General features: G+C 39.8%; 5 protein-coding genes across 5 annotated transcripts; 3 read left to right on the top strand and 2 right to left on the bottom strand.

Annotated features, from left to right (window-relative positions):
• Window positions 1-1,789: 1,789 nt before the first annotated feature.
• Window positions 1,790-5,347, bottom strand: MELLADRAFT_86843 (uncharacterized protein; the record flags this gene model as incomplete). The annotated part of the gene is made up of 9 exons (XM_007403521.1): window positions 1,790-2,697; window positions 2,765-2,893; window positions 2,956-3,077; window positions 3,140-3,380; window positions 3,442-3,706; window positions 3,769-3,877; window positions 3,938-4,083; window positions 4,161-4,756; window positions 4,819-5,347. The coding sequence occupies 9 exons, from the start codon at window positions 5,345-5,347 to the stop codon at window positions 1,790-1,792; spliced, it is 3,045 nt and encodes a 1,014-aa protein (XP_007403583.1).
• Window positions 5,348-7,420: 2,073 nt separating this feature from the next.
• On the top strand, window positions 7,421-8,387 carry MELLADRAFT_58459 (uncharacterized protein; the record flags this gene model as incomplete). Its single annotated transcript, XM_007404023.1, has 7 exons — window positions 7,421-7,543; window positions 7,637-7,700; window positions 7,779-7,841; window positions 7,929-7,936; window positions 7,999-8,073; window positions 8,135-8,237; window positions 8,296-8,387. 7 exons carry the CDS (start codon window positions 7,421-7,423, stop codon window positions 8,385-8,387), a joined length of 528 nt encoding a protein of 175 aa, XP_007404085.1.
• A 1,239-nt stretch (window positions 8,388-9,626) lies between these two features.
• MELLADRAFT_41438 (uncharacterized protein) lies at window positions 9,627-11,551 on the top strand (the record flags this gene model as incomplete). Its single annotated transcript, XM_007404024.1, has 7 exons — window positions 9,627-9,844; window positions 9,936-10,080; window positions 10,175-10,259; window positions 10,352-10,482; window positions 10,569-10,810; window positions 10,904-11,234; window positions 11,333-11,551. 7 exons carry the CDS (start codon window positions 9,806-9,808, stop codon window positions 11,368-11,370), a joined length of 1,011 nt encoding a protein of 336 aa, XP_007404086.1.
• A 945-nt stretch (window positions 11,552-12,496) lies between these two features.
• On the top strand, window positions 12,497-14,939 carry MELLADRAFT_101090 (uncharacterized protein; the record flags this gene model as incomplete). The annotated part of the gene is made up of 3 exons (XM_007404025.1): window positions 12,497-13,975; window positions 14,053-14,747; window positions 14,840-14,939. 3 exons carry the CDS (start codon window positions 12,497-12,499, stop codon window positions 14,937-14,939), a joined length of 2,274 nt encoding a protein of 757 aa, XP_007404087.1.
• A 1,979-nt stretch (window positions 14,940-16,918) lies between these two features.
• On the bottom strand, window positions 16,919-18,462 carry MELLADRAFT_86839 (uncharacterized protein; the record flags this gene model as incomplete). Its single annotated transcript, XM_007403520.1, has 3 exons — window positions 16,919-17,068; window positions 17,143-17,639; window positions 17,721-18,462. The coding sequence occupies 3 exons, from the start codon at window positions 18,460-18,462 to the stop codon at window positions 16,919-16,921; spliced, it is 1,389 nt and encodes a 462-aa protein (XP_007403582.1).
• Between the last annotated feature and the right edge of the window lie 1,524 nt (window positions 18,463-19,986).

Raw genomic sequence — 19,986 nt, 5'->3', positions numbered from 1 at the left:
CAAGGTCTTGATGGACATATGGGCTATGTTGTAAGATTCCAAAATCATACAAGCCACATAAAAGTGGTATACCTCAGTCAATATAGCTCCAAACCTATAAGTGCATTGATGAAAAATGTTGCAATAGAAATTTTAACATGAGTTTGAAATACCAGGATTCTCATAATTTCACTTTTTGAAGGTCTTGTGCGCTATTTTGCACAATTTTGATGTGGTACAAACCCCATAAAAGTGATATAACTCTTTCGATATTGCTCAGAATATATTTGTATATTAATGAAAAATGTGTAAAACAAAAATTCAACAATAGTTCAAAACAACAGATCTCTCATATTTCCATTTCTTGAATACTCTATGCTCTGTTTTGTAAGATTTCAAAATGGTACAAACTACACAAAACTAGTATAAACCAGGAAATATTGCTCTAAACCTATTGATGTATAGATGAAAAATGTTACAAATCCAAATATAAAATGAGTTTCAAATGTGGACTTTCTAATATTCCCAGTTTTTGAAGGTCTTATGTGCAATTATGTGTATTTTTGAAATGGTGTAAACCACATAAAAGAGGTATAACTCATTAAATACTGGTCCAAACTCGAATATGTATCAATGAAAAATATTCAGAAAAGAATTTTGAAGTGAGTTTGATATAATACTTCTTTAATTTTGGTTGATCTTGATGGACTTTAGGGGCAAAATAGCTTTCTACGCACTTTTCCCCATGCACATATCTCAGCCAATTTTGAAGTTATGGTGTTTTTGACTGTTGAATTGATTTTTTGACGGTTTTTTAGGGGGGGTTTATTATTGAAAAATCAGCCCAACATGACTTTGAAATCTGACCAAATTTTTGTTTCCAACAAGTGATATACATCGTGTTTCCACACTGAATATGCCAACATCAGATTATCCAGGCATGTGAGTGAGGGTAAGTTGGATGAAAGTTTTGTTCATGAGTCTTTGCAATATATTTGCAAACATTTCTGACCAACAATTAACCCTCAATCACCACTCACCACCAGGTTAAGAGATTTTTTGGTCTCTCAAAAGTGATATATATTCTGTTTCCATGCTGAATGTGCCAACATAAGATTATCTAGGTGTGTGAGTGAGAGTGAGTTGGATGAAAGTATGGTTCATCATTCTTTGAAATACATTTGAAAACATTTCTGAACAACAATCAACCCTCAATCACCAATCACCATCAAGTTATGAGATTTTTTGTGCTCTCAACACCTTACCCCTAAACATGTTTTTTACGGGTTATATCACTTTGAAATGACTCAGAAATGTGATGGTTGGTGCAGTATGGTTGATAGATGTTTGCCGTATTATTATTAACTTACACCAACCGGAATGGACTGTTCTGCATCAATAACCACTGATTAATTGTATTGTTTGTTGGTTTAAATACAATATCAATATTTGGTAATGGTGGGGAGAAGTTGTAATTTTGTATCAAGATGTCATTATTAATAAAAACACCAATGATCAAGCCTACATAAAATTTTCTTCTGAAACTCTTTCAAAAGGGGATCAACTTAATCAGATCAATATTGACCAAGATGTGTTACCTCAATCCCTTTTGTGGCAAACCAAAAAGAAATATAATCAAGCAATTGAAGCTTATCATTGTGTATCATTGAATTTGTTGACAGTACCATATCATCAACGTGTGTGTACATAACTGCTAATTCTTAAACAACTTTAATCCACGCACATATTTGGAGAACAGGATGATAGAAGATATAAAATAAAAAACATAATTAAACAAAAAAGAAACTAATCAGTTAACAAAAGGCAGAGGCACATCTGATGCGTCAGGATCATCATTGTTCAAATTAGTCAAATTGAGTGCACTGGATAGAGCACTAAGTGCATCTTCTTCATTCAATTCCTCCAAAATCCGCAGCTCTTCATCGTCACTAGATCCAGCATCTGAAGATTCAATTTCGTCAGCTGTTGTGTGATCGGTGTCGGTGGCATCCGGGTCAGAGTCGGATTCAAAAGATTCCACCGTGATAGTCGAGAAATTGCCGAGGACTGGAGTTAGACTGCCATTTGCACGCATTCTGGCAATCAAAGCGACTTGAGAATTCCATTGTTCAAGGAGTTCCCCATCCCCATCTTGAAGATCGGTTTTGAGAAAGATTTCCATAAGGTCCAGATTCCACACCTCTTGTAGATGTAAGACATCAACTAGGCGAGTCCATACAATCACAGTTTCTGCATCTGATATCGTGGTCGGGTCAGGTGAAGAGAGAAAGGGCGAAGACAAAAATGCTCGAGCAGCATCAGAAGTTGGTTCTGACTTCCTAAGGTCTTGAAATATGTCCATCAAAGATATATGTTGTTGAGTTGCCCATCGCATTGATTGCCTGATCTCCCATCCAATGCGACGTAACTCTTCTTTTGATCGTTCATAATATGCTAATTGCCTCATACCGTGCTGTGTGTTGGGATCGATGGCCCAAGGCTCATTGGCGTGTGTGATGAAGCCATCATTCCAAAATGGTGCATCAGGCTCTAGCACGAGCAGCCGATTGTGGTCCATTAAGGCTGGGTCTGGTACTATGTTGGTTGGAAAAACCTTGCGATAATTTGCCAGCTGAGTTAGGTAAGTTTCAAGAGTTCCTTTGAGCGCCATCGCGTGCTTTTTCACAGCGTTGATCACAATTGATTTCCGACTGGTCCCTACATATACATATTAATCAGTGACCATCAAGTTGTTTTGTATCTCATCTAATTGGAAAAAACTTACCTAGGTTGGAAGACCTACCATCGGTTCGACTGAGTTGTAAGGGCCGTTTTTCTTCACATACACTTATGAACTTCTTTCGCAACTCGTGCTTACTGCTCCATAGCTTTAACATGACCTCCTTATGATCTTCTAAAAACAAACATATTGTCAATATGATGGAAATAACAAGGAAATGAGATAAAATCACTTACTATTAGCAAAGATCGTATCACCTGCACTGCCTACTTTTTGGCTTGCTTCTTGAATTTGTTGATTGAGAGTAATTAATGTTTGTACACGCATGGCTTCTTGTTCAGCGTTGAAATTGATAGCCCTCCTATTATTATCATCTTGTCAGTAGAAATCTTACTGACCAAAATTCCGATAAAGACTTACCACTGCTTTTGAAAATTATCTCGTAAGCAAAGAAGATTTACTAATTTCAAGCGCAGTATATCCAGGTGATGATTTTTACTACCTTGTGCTGCGCGTTCGGATTCCCACTGCTCACGGAAAAATTTACTCAAATATCTTTGATCATTTGCTGGGTTGTTGAGTTTGTAGAGATTGAGTAAGGCGTTTTGGGACAGCCCAAAGACTTCGACAGCATTGTGATATTTTTTCACTAGCCATTTTGCTGAAGTTTCGAATCACGTCAGTTAGGTTTATAAATCTACAGTGGCAGATTGTTCACGTACCAGATGAAAATGTAAGCTCTTCACCATACAGTTCAGCACGTATATTGATGGACTGAAGCCGATGAAGTCGTGTGCAGACCCTATTAAGTGAAACTAAATCTGATAAAAATGACCACAGCCTTTCAAGCCCCTCTCCGTCGGATAATCCAAAGTGTTTGATGAATCGTGGATGATACATGATCTGACATGGCCACTGATGTGCATACGCATGGAAGACTGACGTAGCAAAGGCAAGTTGATCTCGGTACTGTGGGAGAAGTTTTCGCTGAATCAAGACAATTTGATCAGATTGATTGTACATCAACAAGAAAAAGAAATTTAACTGACTTTTTCCATATGAACATCGAGATGACATCCAATATCGTATAAACAACCAACTCGCGCTTCAGGAAAGGCCTCAAGTATATTGTCAAGAATGGTTATTGCATAATGTAGCCTAAGTTGGATCAAATAGTCAGTAAATTGTATTTGTAAAATGGAGACCCTTTGGACTCACTTCTCTCCACTTTTGTAGATGTTTACGAACCGTAAAGGAACATCATGGCGACAGGTACTCCCAAAAACGCCTGTGTCATCACATTGTTCCCAAGACGAGCTGTTGCGAACATCATCTGCCGCGGTGTGTGATTCAGAGCACGCCGTCTGGGAGAAAAAGTATGGAATCAGCTAATCTCAAAATACAATAAAATAAAATAAAGATCAAGTAAAAAATTGCTCACCTTGAGACCTTTAGCTTGAGAAGCTGTATCTTCAACTTTACGCTCGTGGATTGATATGTGCAAGGGAGTTATAAATAAAGATGGGTAATCTTCTTCTGCAGGTTGATCGGTAGACGCTTTGAGGTGATGACGATGTTGGAAATTACCATCCATCGCCAATATGAAATCAAGTTCTTTGGGTGAAGTTTTGACTTCGCCACATGCTGGACCGAAACACCTAGGACATTGATCTGCAAGCTTTTGTGATGATGACAAGTTTAGCGCATGTTGATAAACCATCTTCTGTTGCTTGAGGATACTTCGGTACACATCAACAGCCTGAGTAAATTGACGCCTGAGATTTTGATTTGTATAATTGGAGTTACGGGTATGCAGGTATTTCTCAGATCGCGAGTCAAGAAACACCATGTATCCTTCCAAAAATCCGCTTAGAGATAGTGTTGTCTTCTTCCAGAGCTCGTGGAAGAGCTGAACTACGGGTATGGAAAAGGCAACAGTGGGTAAATTGGGGGATCCTGCAAGGTAGCCGTAGTGCATCAATCGCATTGGAAGAGACATACACGAGCAGACTCGTACGACTTGTTTACGCATTCGGCCTAATAATTGGGAGCATGTCAGTCTGAGGAACAAAAGAAGTCATAAGACTACATGAACTCACCTGCCAAACCAACCAAATCAAATTCTCGAGTAGTAAAGATCATGCATGAACACTTTGGGTGATAATTTAAGTAGGAAGTGTGTGTTGACCAATTCAAGGTGTGATGTTGTCGTTCAAGGTAGATGACAGTGAGTTGGGGTAAGAGAGATTTCCACGCGTTGGATAGTTTACTTCGCTGTTGAATTGCTAGAAGTCCTCGATGCCTTCGATAAAAGTTATTACAGTCGGGATCGATGATAGGTGAGTGTGGAGGAGGGTTAGGAATGAATTCTCTCAAGTACTCTGGGACATCGTCGATGTCTTCCCAACCATCAGCATCCTGATCTGGAGGGTTGGGTAGAAGTTCAGGTGGAAGTTCGGGTGCAGGTTGAGGCACAGAACCAGGTGGTATCATTCCGAGTGTTTGAGCAACATTAAGAACTTGAGCGTCTGTGTCGGTGTTAATTTGTACGGTCTGGCGTTGGTGTTTTTGTTTTTTCTTAAAGAGCTTGACGTCGCCATAGATCCGGGATTCGTTTTTTTGTGGCATTGAAACGAGATTTCCGAACAAATCAACTTGAGTAACGGTGTAGTGATGAGTTCGAAGACAGTGTACAAACAGTTGGAAGCAATGAAGGCGTTGAAAATGCAACGATCACTTTCAAATGAGGATGATCGAGTGGTAGGAGGTTTGGTTCGAAGGAGTAATGATCGAAGATAGTCGACAACTTTTATATCGTGAGTCCAGAGGCCACGTGTATGTTTTGTTCCTTTGTCGTGCTGCTTGACTTGTTTCCAAGTGGTGTGCTTGTTGATTATCTTTTGAGGGAACAGAGCGGTTGGCTGGTTGCTGTGTGAATCAAAGTGTTGCGGAGACTGGCCGAGTTGGAACTATATGCATGACATAGTTCCTTTCGGCTTGTTGGTAATACCGCATATGGGTGATATGCCCTGGACCCGTTCGACAAGGGTGATGTCCGAGTACATCGGGCATAAATCTTAGGGGAATTTGGCAAAGTCGGCGTATCTAGGTGAGAAAATTTCCGAGATGGGGAGAGACGAAGGGAGACACACGTCTCCCTTCGATAAAGGTGGTATTCAACCAATTCTTCACTGTTACTACCTTTGCTAAAAATCTTGCCCGGTTTGATTGCGAAGAAGAGACATGAGAGGTCAAATTTGGCCGCAGCCTGCTGCGAGGCCGCTGTGCAGCTCGTCAAGATCCCAAATTTGGCCGATCACAAATCCTGAAAGAGATCGACTTCACCCATGGATCTCCGACTTTGAACCATTTTGAGACACATTGTGACTATATTCACAGCATATCTGGAGCTTGGTATGTCCAGATCAACCATACAGTCAAATTCAGCTCTCATTCGATGATATCGAGGACCAAAAGTGCTGTGATGTTTCATAGTCTGTGATGTTTCATAGTCTCCCTGGTATAATGGTCTGCCTAGATGGTTGTCTTCACACTCTTGACCCCTCATTAGTAGTGTGTTCAAGCCTTGATAAACTTTTGTGCTTTTTTGTTTTGGCTCTATGAGACAAACAAGTACAAGTCCAAAAAGGACGACATGTTTTTTTAAAAAACTTTTGTTCTTCTTGCTCAGTCAAGAGCTCACCATAGGATGATGATTGGATTGACAAATGTCCAAGATGTAAGCCTTGATTTCATTTCGGAATTTTAGCAAAAAAACTTAGGCTGCTCGGCCTTGAACCCAAGATGGCAGAAGCACCCACGTTGGCTAGTCACGCATTGTTAAGCCGTTCAACGAGAATCGCTTTCTTAAAATGGAATTAAAACAAATCTCGATAACATTCGCAGCGCGATAGAAATCGCATAGACCTGTGAGCATGATTCCATCATGATGAGGGAGATATTTGTGCTTTATGATTGATTTCAACATATCTCAATGTCAGAGATCCACAGGTGAAGTCGATCTCTTTCAGAATCGGTGATCGGCCAAACTTGGGTTCTTGTCGAGCTGCGCAGCGGCCTCGCAGCAGGCTGCGGCCAAATTCGAGCTCTCTTGTCTCTTGTTCGCGGTCGAACCGGGCAAGCTTTTTAGCAAAGTTAGTATACAAGGGAGAGACGGCTGTACAGAGGTGTACTTATGAGGGGGCGCTTGAGCTGATCAGGCATCGGTTGTGAAGCTGGAAAAACGTTTTGACAAATTAGTGACGCCATGAGATTCGTGGGACGGAGTTGGAAGTTGGCTGAGAAATTTCCAAATTGCCAATAGAAAGAAAAACAAAAACAAAATGATTTTTTGATTAAACGTATTGTGAGATAACAATGATGACAAATGACATTTCTTTGACTCGACCACTGGCTTGGCTCTCGCGCTGGTCTGATACAATTTGAAAAAGAGGGGCATTCTCACATCGCAGCAGAATCTTGACGTCGGGTGGACTCGATTGAGTTCGATTTTTTTCATTGTGGTCGAGGTTCGATTTTGTATATACAGCGACAATTTCCAACTCTAACTTTCCCATACACATTCTTGAACACCATATAACAAACAAATTGTTGGACGATTCTTCTTGTTAACGAACTCCCCCCACTCCTCATCTCAATACCATCATCACTATTACCTTTACTACATTTTTCACGAAAATCATGCTTGCTTTCTTCACCGTTTCCCTCATTCCAGCTCTGGCTGCCGGTGCATTAGTCGCTCGTGACAATTCCACCACAGGTGGTGGCGCAGCCGGAAATGCCGCAGCCATTGCTAACGCTGCTGTAAGCATTCTTTGTCTTGTTCTACGCTTGTTCTGTGACCCCTCTTGTTGGTCGTACATCATATGCACATACTAATGTCTCTTTCTCTCACAGGCCAATCTACCAAAATGTGCTGTCGCTTGCACATTGAAAGTTGCCCCCCTTACCAAGTGCACTAGTTAGTCTCAGTGTCCACATCTCAAAGGCCCATTTGGCGAGCGAGCTGTCTACTAACCTTGCGACATCATCATCGCAGACCCAGCCGACTTGGCCTGCTCTTGCACTGACCAAGACTTTGAAGCCCAAGTACTTGCCTGCTGTAAGCTAACTTTATTTATCAGTTCGCCGCACTTCGACCTGTTCTAATTATTCCTTCCTATCAAATCTTGATACATTTGCACATCAGACAAAAAGGTATTGCCCTTCTGTTTTACCCTCTGTGAAGACTACAAGGCTAACCACTGATCTGCTTGCAGGACTGTAACGCCACCGAACTTAACGCTACCGTCACCATCGGAGCTGCTACTTGTGTAGCTGCTGGTCACCCTGTTGTAAGTATATCTCTGTTTGCTACCAACATGACAATACCATGCTCATGATCGTACGCTTCAGGCTACCCCCGGTGTCACCAATTCGACCGGATCGTCAAACACCACAAGCTACGTCGGCACCGGCACTGGCACTGCTGCCCCCGCTCCTGGCGCCAACCCTCCTCGTAAGTACACCTCTCTCGTTGCCATTTTTGACCGAGCTAACATTTTCTATCACTACAGCAACTTCTGACGCCAACACTCAAGTTCCCGTCTTTGGTGTTGCTCTCTTCAGCGCCGCATTCTACGCGCTTGTTTCTTCTACCCTCGCTTAATCGAGCTGTTGCAAATCTGCACAGTTTTTCGTCCTTCACAAGCACCCTCATCATGCGTATCTCTGTGTATTCTCTTAGAACAGATCCCTATTCTTAACAGATGTATGTTTATGATTGAGGACTGGAATGAATTTCTTGAATTACTTTTGACATATCCCCCCCCATGTCTTACTTTGCGACAATTGCAATGTGAGACATGAGAGCCTAATTTAATCTTTTCTGTAAGAAACACAACTCCCTCTCTAAGAACGGAAGGAATCAACAAAACAATCCCTCTATGCTTCGCTGCATCGCACCATATCATGATGTAATACCGGTCTTGCCATTACAGTCAAATTCACCTCTCATGATACATGGACTCAAAACAATCTTTCAACCAGCTTTCTTAAGAAATTGAAGCAAAAACCACCTGACCTATTCTGATCTTGCACCAGAAAAGTCATTGTGGCCATTGTCTCCTCTCTTCCGGGCGGCTTGAATTTTTTCAATTGTTTAAGCGCCCATCGCCTTCGTGGCTCAGCTGGTTAGAGCATCCACAACGGTCCACCTACTTTGCGGGCCCCCAGCGATGTAGGGGGTCAAAACGCAAAAAAACGCTCCAACGGAGCTCGCACAATCGGGGGTGAGACGTCGGGGGCCTCCAGATTTCCATCCGGACCCCCCACATCTGCGAGGTCTATAGGGGCTCCCAATATCACGTGCCACTGCTTCCACGTGACCGATATAGTCACGTCTCAAACCGCACTCGAAACAAGATGATATGGTACAAGCATACCATATCACTCAATCGAGTTCTGGCCCCTGACTTCAAGTGCACCGCTGTGGACACCTGTTTTTTTGACCCCCTACATCCACAAAATCAGGATCGGGGGTCTGTTCCAGGGCTCGCAAAGTAGGTGGACCGTTGTGGATGCTCTTAGAGCGCCGGTCTCATACATCACGCATGTGTCCATATGACCGCAACGCGGGCCATCCGGAGATCGCCAGTTCGATCCTGGCCGAGGGCAATCCTTTTGCCGGTCTCGTTGGTCGCCAGGCGGTGAATCGTGATGGAGTTCAATTGGCTCTTGAAACATTTTTTTCCGTTTGATGATCGATCGATATTGAGCTGAGGAGTGTAACACGTGTGATACGTCTGCGCGTGTTTCGAAATACAGAATTCCTGTACGTGTGAAAGGTCAAAAACAGTGACTGTCACTAACGAAGAAAAAAACCAAGAAGTGGAAATTGAAAGTTCACGCTCAACTTTGACTCACCACAAGTTTTAGAAAAAACCGATACCAAACCGAATACATCCATCCATCAATCGATTATCGGTTCACGTTCATTGTATCAATCAATCAAAAGAAAATTCATAAACACATCGATCAGTTCAACAAACTTTTTTCTGAATCGTCTTTGAATTTCATACAAAAAAAATGAGACCAATCCTACTTTCAGGTCACGAAAGATCTTTAGTAAGCCAAACTCAACCCAAAAACCAAACTGGAGTAATGAGAATGACTAATCTTCTTTTTTTTCCCTGTTTTTTCGATTTCAAAAATCTAGACACAAGTGAAATACAATCGAGAAGGAGATCTATTGTTTTCGTGTTCAAAAGACCATATAATAAACGTTTGGTATACACATAATGGAGAAAGACTTGGAACATATAATGGACATAATGGAACGGTTTGGTCTGTAGATGTAGATTGTGAGTGAAAAGTTAAAGATTGAAGGAAAAAGAGAATGATGAAGAGGATAGGATTCGAATGATGATTGATTTTTGGTTTGGGTTGGGGAAATAGCTAAATCAGAGTATCTTGTTTCTGGATCGGCTGATAATTCAATGAGACTTTGGAGAGTAGCTACAGGTGAATGTTTGAAAGCTTGGTAAGTCAAACGAACTTCTTGAGTCTATTCGAATCACCGCTTGGATCATCGTCTTGAGTTGGTTTAAATTGATTGGATGGTACGATCTGTAGGGAATTTCCAACAGCTGTCAAACGAGTGTCTTGGAGTGAAGATGATTCGAAAGTGACATTAGTGACTGAACAACGAATGGGTCACCAGGGTGCAGTACGAGTCTTTGAAATCACACGTGATGGAAGTCCACGTGAGTGATATAAGAATCCATCAAGATAAACCTTGAAAGGCGTCTTGTGGTAGAAAGTTCTGATGTGTTACTTTTAACCTTTTTAGAGTCCGATGAGCCTACTTTGATGTTCAGTCCGGTTGGATCAAAAGCTATGGTAGTTGCTTTCTCATTCCTAGATAAATATCTTATCACAGGACATGAGAATGGAAAGGTAGCCTTATGGGATGCTGAGAGTGGTGAAGAGGTGATTTCGAGAGAAAAGAATCATTTGGGATTGATCACGGATTTACAACTTAGTGCTGATCGTACATATTTCGTCACGAGTTCTAAAGACAAAAGTGCAAGGGTGAGTGAGACGGAAGAAGAATTGGTTTGTATGGGATGAAGCTGATTGGATTTTTTGATTTACAATGGTTTGATCATCATCAATCGTTTATAGCTTTACAATACTCGAACGCTCGATTTGATTAAAACTTATCAAGATCCACAAACCCCATTGAACAGTGTAGCTTTGATCCCAGGTAAACCGTATTTATTGGTAGGTGGAGGTCAAGAAGCTATGGCCGTGACGACAACATCGGCTAGACAAGGACATTTTGAGATCCGAATGTGGCATCGAGTTTTCGAAGAAGAAGTCTCAAGGATCAAAGGAGGCTTCGGTCCTTGTAATTCGATTGCTGTTCATCCTCAAGGAAAAGGTTATGCGATTGGTGGAGAAGATGGATATGTTAGATTACATCAATTTGATGATACTACATTCCGATCAAAACGTTTGTATAGACATTCTTAATGGGATTTTTCTTTTTTCTTTTTTCTTTTTTGGAAAAGCTCCTATTGAATTCTGATTTCTCTTCTGCTTCTTCTTTAGCTTACGGACATGAAACTGAACCAGCGCAAATTGATTGATTGATTGATTGAATGGAAGAATGGAAGAATAGAAGATATGAAAGTCTTTTTGATCGGATTTCAATCTTCACATCTGTACTTAGTCTGTGAATCAAAAAGCTAGATACTAAATCCAATCTATTATAACTCAATAGAATCTAGACCTTGAAAATTGATCGATTTCTTAAAACGTGAAATCGGTCATCCATACAGAACTGATGCGCACGTTTTCAGGCTGTTTATGATTAGAAGAAGCTTTATATGTGTGTGTAAGTTGAGTATTTGGAGTTATTCATTATTTAACTTTCTTTTCTCCGAAATTTCAAGTCGTGATATCTAAACAAATAAACAAAAGAGCGTTTATGTGTGTGAGTGTGATGAATTGATTATGAGTAAGTCATGTGGAAAGGAAATAGAAGGGCAAAGGTTTTTAATTTTTAGTTTGGATTTCTTCGGAGGTAGATAAGATATTATGATCAGATGATAAGGTGGTGATAAAGAAAGCAAATCAATGAGTCACTGTCAAGTGAATGAATGGATTCTAAGATATTTTTGGATTAACAGTTAAATTAGCGTCTTTTGGATGTTATTATGGATTGAGATGGTGATGGTGAGTGAGTGTTGATGAGTGATAAATAGATAAGTTTGATTTACAAAGCAAAAGAAGGATTAAAGCGGAGTTTGAGTAGTGAATTGCAGAAGTGGATTTAAGTTTTAGTTTGAAAATTCAAATTGGAGACTTGTTTGAAATTTCGATTCGATCGATTGCAGTTTTAACAAATCAGCTGTGCCAATTCACCATTCAACAACTTATATCAGCGGTGCAGTTCGGAGTCAGAGAGTGAGTGAGTGAGTGGTATATATCATCAGTTTCATTATTTGGAAAAATAATTTAGGGGAATCTTCATTTCATTTTATTTCATTCTATTTCTTTGGATTGATCGATCGATTGAAAAAGATAAAGTGAAGATTGTATTATTATTATCATCAAATCAACATCAGAACATCTCAATCAAAGAAACAAAACAAATCAAAGAATAACAAAGAAAACAAAGAAAGGAAAGAAAGGAATCTTGAATGATCGATCAAATATAATTTATAATCCAATCTCAGCTCATCAGTTCATCAATTGGTGATCAATACCAGAATGACTCAAGAAACATCATCATCACCACCACCACCATCAACCACTACCACTACCACTACCACCACTATTCGAAATAACCAGTCATATCACCATCAATCAACTTATCAACCATACCAACCATACCATCATCATCATCACTCAATCTCAAACTCTTCAAATCCATCAACTTTACCTTTTCATCATCTCAATACTTCACCATTACCAAGTACTACTCCTCATTATTCAATACCACCACCATTACCTATTCAACCATCTCAATCTCAATCTAATCTGATTCATTCAACTTATTCTCCTCCTCCTCCTCCTTCTTTATCATTCTCTCCTTATTCTTCTTCAAACTTTCAATCTCCTACTTTAGATCATCATTCATCTTATTACAATCCACTTCATCAAGCTCATTCAAATCCTTCTTCACCTTATCAATCAACTTATCATCATCAACCACCTCAACCACCTCAACCGATTCCAATCTCTTATCTTAACTTTTCTCATCATCAATCAAACTCTCCTCCTCCTTCTTTTGATTCATTCTCTCCTACTCCTTCTCATTTTCCAATCAATGAGAGATCTTATCAAATCCCTCCTTCTTCTCCTTCAGCTTTCAACACTCCTTTCAACTCACCTAGATCTCGTCCTCCATTCGGTTCTAGATCTCATCATCATCACCATCATCTAAATCATCATCTAAATCATTCATCTCCTTTTCTCCCTTTTCTACACCAAACATCTTATTCTCCTACTTCGACTCATTCGACTCATGAACCTAAATCACCTACAAGTCCTCCGATCAACTCTTTAGTCAGAGGTTCACTTGCTCAAGCTAAACTTCGGAATCATCGTCTCAAACTCAATCCAATTGGATCTCAACCTTTCAATACCCAAGCTATCCATCATTCTCATAAACCAAGACATTCGAAATCATCTCAAAAACCAGCTCTCCCTCGTCCTCCTTCTCATAGTGAACATGCACTTTGGGTAGGAAACGTACCGAATGATGCGTCACATGAAGAACTTTGGAAGTTTTTCTCAGGTCCTCATTCTACTCCATCAACATCAGGTGTCGAATCGATTCATTTGATCTCACGTAGTAATTGTGCATTTGTGAATTATCTTTCACAAGTTCATCTTCAACATGCCATCACGGTTTGTAATGGAAAAACTCTAAGACCCTTTGATCCAAGATCTAAACCATTAGTATGTAGAGTAAGGAATCCAGAAGATAATGTAAAGAGTGGAGTAGGTGCTCAAAGGATTGGAGGAATGCATCGAAGTTGGATAAGGAAAACGATCAAGTCAAATGAAATCATCGATCGAGATGTTAAATTACAACAGAGCCGATCGATTGGTAATGAAGATCAATGTAAACGAACTTCTTCGACTTCTACTTTTAATTCTAATCAGACCAATTCCTCTGGTACAGCTTCGACTAGTTCGTCTTTCCTTTCTAGACATTTCCCTCGTCGATACTTTATTTTAAAGGTAAGTGTTTCTTTTGATTTCTTCTTACTTTTTCTCTTGCTGATCTTCTCTTTTTTTTTTGGAAATTGTGATCTTAGTCATATACCGAAGAAGATTTAAATTTATCAGTCGAAAGATCAGTTTGGGCATCACAATCACATAATGAACCGATCTTAGATCAAGCCTATCGAACTTCATCAGAAGGAGTTTATTTAATCTTTAGTGCCAATCGAAGTGGTGAATTTTATGGTTATGCAAAGATGACCGGACCGATTTGGAGATCGATCCATCCACCTATTTCGGTACCTAACTCACCAATCTCAAGACCTTCTTTGATTACTAATAGAAGAGCATCAGCCAATGATTTAGTTTTACCATTACCACCACTTTTGGTTGAGAAAGATGAAGGATTGGAAGAAGAAAAAACAGGATTGGAAGGAAGATTACTGCCTGCTTTTCAAGAAAGAAGAACGACGGCTTCGCCCGTTCCGATCTCGCCTTGTGTACCTTTTATCGGACTGGCTCCTCCGATCTCATTAACGGGTGGTCCTAGTAGATCATTACCTGAATTGATCAGATTAGAAACATCAGTTGAAAAGAAAGAGGCTAAGGAATCTGGGGGGGTGGTAGTGGTTGTGAAGGAAACGGAAGGATTGGATGATGAGGGGGAAGAGGAAGAGGTGATGGGATCGGAAGATTCGGTGGGTGGGGATGGTAGACCGTTTGAGATTGAATGGATCAAGGTACAGAAATTACCGTTTCATTTGACTCGTGATCTTAAGAACCCATTCAAGTTTAGTGAACTTTTTCTTCTTCAAATTCGAATTTGATCTTTTCTTTTTACTTCGGTTAACTGATTTTTTTGGTGTGGTTTTTTTGGTACAGTGGTCATCGTGAAGTTAAAGTTAGTAGAGATGGAACTGAAATCGAACCTAGTATTGGTGCGATTTTGGTTTCTAGAATTGATGAAGCTTCTACTTCTTAAGATTAACTTGAAAACTTTAGGATTTGAATTCGATTCTTAAAAGTAGTAAGAAGAGAAAAGAATTGGATTGAACTGGATTTTCTTGATGATTTGATGATTTGATTGGTTGGATTTTTTGATTTTTTTTTTCATTGGATTTTACTTATTTGGATTTCTTCTTTGAATGAAAAGCGTGGAAATACGGGAAGAAAGAAATCGGGTGTATGAGTTTAATGGATTGATTGGTTTCTTTTTTTTTGGTCTTTGATTTGGTATCTTTAGTCTTTGGTTTCGAATCTTTTTCTTTTATTTCTTTTTTTGGTTTTTCTTCTTTTGATTTTTCTTCTGATTTTGCTTTTTGAAATTGTATTTCTATTTCCCTCCTTCTGATTTTTCTTTGATCTTATTCTCGTTTCTAAATCCCTTTTTTGCCTTTGTTTTATTATTGTTTGTATTTTTTTTTCCTTTTTTTTCTTTTTTCGGTTCATGATGATCGGTTTGAATCATTGATTGATCATAAGATTTGTTAAGAAATCGAACTTACCCCACCCCCCTCTCCAAAGAAAAAATATCTTCTGTTTGGACAATCATGGTTTTCTTTTTCTTTTGATTTTTTTTAGAACTTTGGATGAAAAAGATTTAAAAAAAGACTGGGTTTATTTCGTTGGTTTCTTTTTGATTTTGATTTTGATTGTAGAATGTGTGTGTGTGTGTTTGTTATGTATTGTATTGTATTGTAATGCTTGTCTTGGCTTGTGATGACTTTTTGGTTTATTTTCTTGGTCATCTGGGGTTTCTTTTTGTTTTTGTAAAGAGATGAATGAAAATGATTATTGGTGATGTTTAGGAAAAAGAGCCAGAGAGATGAAGAGTTTAAAGTTGGTTTGGTGATTACTGATTACTGATTAATGAATCAGCTTGAGGTAAACAGATTAGGTTATGAGATGAGGAAAAAAATACTCAATCCTAACCAAAGGTTTCTTTTGATCAGTAAACAAGATCTTTGTGAAATCCCATGATCCTCTCAATCTTTAACTCATGAATAAATTGAAAGAGGGTCAAGAGTTTTTTCATTGGAGTGATATTAGTAACTATTTGATGAAGTTCTCTGAAGTCTAGATTTCACTTCAAATACAACCCAAGAATTCATACAGGTAATAGTACATAAAGTAATCACTCAACTCCACCAAAATTAAGCTTTGCATATGAATTCAAGACTTATGTAGATAGGGGACAAATTTGTGCCTTGTAATAAAATTCAGAATAACAGTGTGGAAAACTTTGAACAGGTTAAAAACTGTTTATATTTGTATTACACTATCTTCAATTTGATAATTTGGGTTAAGAACATTTCACCTCTTGCAGGCATGCCCACATCTTCTTTAGTGTTATTTGAAAATGGTGTAATTCTGAAAGAATTCTGTATGTGCAATTCATTAAAATTCAACACTACATTTTTCTGCATCAACACACACTACGCCAGATCAGAAATTTACCATGGAGTTCAGAAAATTATTTTGAGATAGAAAATTCTTGTTGATTTTCTGAACTCTTGAGATCAGTACATCAAAGATGACACAAAAATGAGATCTTGCTATTTGTTCCTGTACACAATTGACATTCAAAATTACTGTGCATACACCCAAGCTCTCACCCTACAAGCGCTGCGGTTTTCATGCCCGCATGGAGTCAAGATCATTTCAAGAATTATGAGGCACTGTGCTGCAGTGATGTTGATATCTACCAGAAGAAACAAAGTCTCTCTTGAGGATTTCAAGGGAACATTGGTTTCACTAGAACAGCTCAAAGACAAAGTCCTTTGAAACCTCTTCATTCTGTACATACATCTCTACTTGTCACAACATTTTGAATTTCAATGAGTTATCTATCTAATCCACTATGGTAATGAAAAGAAAAAATCAGAACCCAAGATTCAAAATAAATCAGGTACAAAACATGTGTGTGTCCTTACAAAACTAACAATGATAAGCTATACCAAATCAGCGCTTGAGGATAATCATACCGATTGTAGGTACCTCTACATCCTTGTTCATTTCCCCTGCTTTGTACATGATCCATGTACATTGCGCAATCACTTCTTTTAGCTTGATGACTTTGTTCTCAGTGGGACTCCACATTCTCAGAGCACACTGTACATCAACGTGGTCAGTGAAGTTGAAAGCATTGAAATATGTACTAGGTTTGGGAAGCGAAAACATTGTACGTGTAACCAAACATCACTGATGCTCTCGGATTTTACTGCAGCTCTAAGATGAGAAAATATTGAGAACACTCGGCCAAAGGAATCTCTACCGTCTGTATTTTTGAAATAGATGCAAGAGTTGTCCGGATTATCGGTGAACGTCGAGACAAATCCATCATTGTAGTTGATGCGCTTGTAGAACTGTCCTTGAGCCGGTACCGGGGCGTATGCAAGTGAATCGCTTTTGCTCAGTGAGGCCCACTTGTCGGGGCGAATCCAGATACATCTTTCGCCTTCTGTATCATTCAAGTATGCGACTAAAAGATCAAGGACAACATCTGATAGAGGCGACATCTTAGAGTGTGATGGACGATTTGCTCGGGGCGCAGGTTGTTTGTATAATGCTTGAAGGCGCACACTATACTGCTCAAGGGCTTCTGGTAACTTGTCATCTTCAATTAGAGCTGATAGATTAGATGCCCGACAAAATTGTTTGAGAAAAGTAATTTCGAGCTCGGCTGGAACGAAGGGAGTAATAAATGAATGATTAGTAAGTCCAACCCCCATAAAGAGTCAAATCTAAACACATTCTGACTCACTGATATGGTTATTATGGCCTGCTTTGAGGATCTTTCCCATCAGACGCTCGAAAGGAAACGACCACCACGCACGCACCGGTCCAAATCGTTCTAGGCAATCAGCGAGGTGAATAGCCATATGATGATTTGGAGCGAGTTTGCAATGTTGAAAGATTAATACAGAGCTTTCTAGGTATTTTTGAATGTGGTGGCGGTAGCGTTTGATTTGAAATGAGTCCATGACACGCTTGAGACCAATATTGATGAGTGAAACTAAGTGAATGAAGTTCCTTAGTAGGGATCTTTTTATATGGTCTTGGCGAGACCACATTGGAATAAGAATGAGCGGAAGTTGCAAAGTCAACAAGCTCCTCCATTCGTCAGCTTTCAATTTTCCGAAGGAAGCTTTCCCTAAGACGGGGATTGGTCGTTTAATCCAAGTAGGGGTATGGATTTTGGGAAGAATTGAATTGATGTGGCGGAGGACGGTAGCGTCGAAGACAATCTCTTCAAGAGGGGGAGCATGCCAGTCTCCATTCCACCCATCATCATTAAAAGGTTCGAAATCATTATCACTTGATGATGTATGATTGGAGAATTCAGCATCGTTAATGGCCGTTCCAGTCTCTTCATCGTCTCTTTGAGATTGAGGCGTGGATGGTTGATTTCGGGGTAAAGGTTCAGAGTACTCAGCCACGAGATTCAAGAGTTCCACTGTACTGATTGGTGGTAATATCTCTTCCTCATTTTCAAGGTCCTTCATTGCCCAGAAACGACGTACGTGCCATGAAGATAGACCAAGAAGTAAATTATGCATTGAGTCGACAACTTGATACTCAATAATGTTCCAGTATTCCAACTCTATCAGTACGGAGTAACGTACTCCATGGGTCTTAAAGATCTTCTTTCGTTCTTCAACGGTCTTTGCATCACGAGCTTCACGTGCCCATTTGGTGTGCTGGCACCATGTACGAGGTGGCCATGTGCTTTGATCAAAATTGTTGATATCTTTCTTATTGAGGAGACAAAAAGAGCAGAAGAAGGTCGCTGTAGCACTGGGGAATCCGAGACATCGACGAAGAGAAGGTATATCAGCAACAAATACAAGTAGTGCTGCTCTGATTAGACGTCCCTGAGGGTATTTTTGAGTTCGAGATAGTAATAAGCCAGTCAACCATAAAGCTTGAAGTTCTGTAACCAGTGGTTGCAAGATCCAATTCATTTGTTCCAGAGAAGGTTCGCGGGGGCCCGGAGCAATCCCTACTACAAATACGTTCTCAGGGCGATGTCGGAGGGCAGGAGGTAGACTGAGACAAACTAGAATGACAAATGTGATTGATGTATGATGACCACTCTGCTTGTTACCAAATGGATTGATAGCATCCACGAATAGCGCAAATGTCAAGTGACTAGAATTGGCAGTATATTGCTTTCCATCGGGGCCTAGAAATTCTTTCCAGAGTCTAGATTGATATATGTCGAAAATTTTGGCATTGGCATCGTAAGGCTGGGCAGATTCAGATGATGTAACTTCAAGTGATTGTTCGATTTTAGGACGTGAGAGAAGCCGTGATATCCAATCAGATAGGCTCTGGAAAGCATAACGTCGAGCTGGCTTCTGAAGACCACGGAAGTGTTTGAAAAGCGGCTCACCGCAGATCTTTTCTGAAAAGTCTGGCTCAGAGTCCTCTGCAGGCGGTGATGAAGTCGTGTCGTTGTTTTGATCAACAGAATCAGTAGGTCCACCTGGAATGTTGGCGACAAGGTGCTGACATACGGATGGTGTACAGCTTTCCGGGTACATTGCAAAGCAAGAACTACAGCAGGTCATGAAGGTGAGTGTTGGATTTACATTCAACCATTGAAAGGCAGTCTCAACAGACTTGGGTATCTTCTTCAACGTGCTGGCCTCTTCTGGCAAAAGCTTTCGGATGTCAGAATTAGTAGGTAATATACCGTGAGTGGTTGAGAGTTCGATGGTGATAGTCTGAACATCCAGCATCCATTTGGTAATCGAATTGGAAGATTGGCCGAAAATGTCGAGAATGGACGCTGTGAGAGCAACATGAAGAATCAAAGGGTTTGCTGATTTTAATTCAAAAGTATGGAAATGATCTATCAGGAGAAGGAATTTAAAAGTAAAAAACATTTCAGACTTGATTACTAACACAGGGATCATAACTTTTTAAAAGGTCTAAAGATGAACGTACCACAGTCATAAATATGTTGACCCGATGCTTTGGCTAAGACAGCTCCTGAGCAAATTTTAGTAGGTGAGTGATAAGCT

The sequence above is a fragment of the Melampsora larici-populina genome (genome assembly GCF_000204055.1).
Source record: "Melampsora larici-populina 98AG31 unplaced genomic scaffold MELLAscaffold_1, whole genome shotgun sequence".
Lineage (NCBI taxonomy): Eukaryota > Fungi > Basidiomycota > Pucciniomycetes > Pucciniales > Melampsoraceae > Melampsora > Melampsora laricis-populina.
The sequence above is the reverse complement of the archived record's forward strand: the minus strand, read 5'-3'. Positions and strand labels throughout refer to the sequence as shown.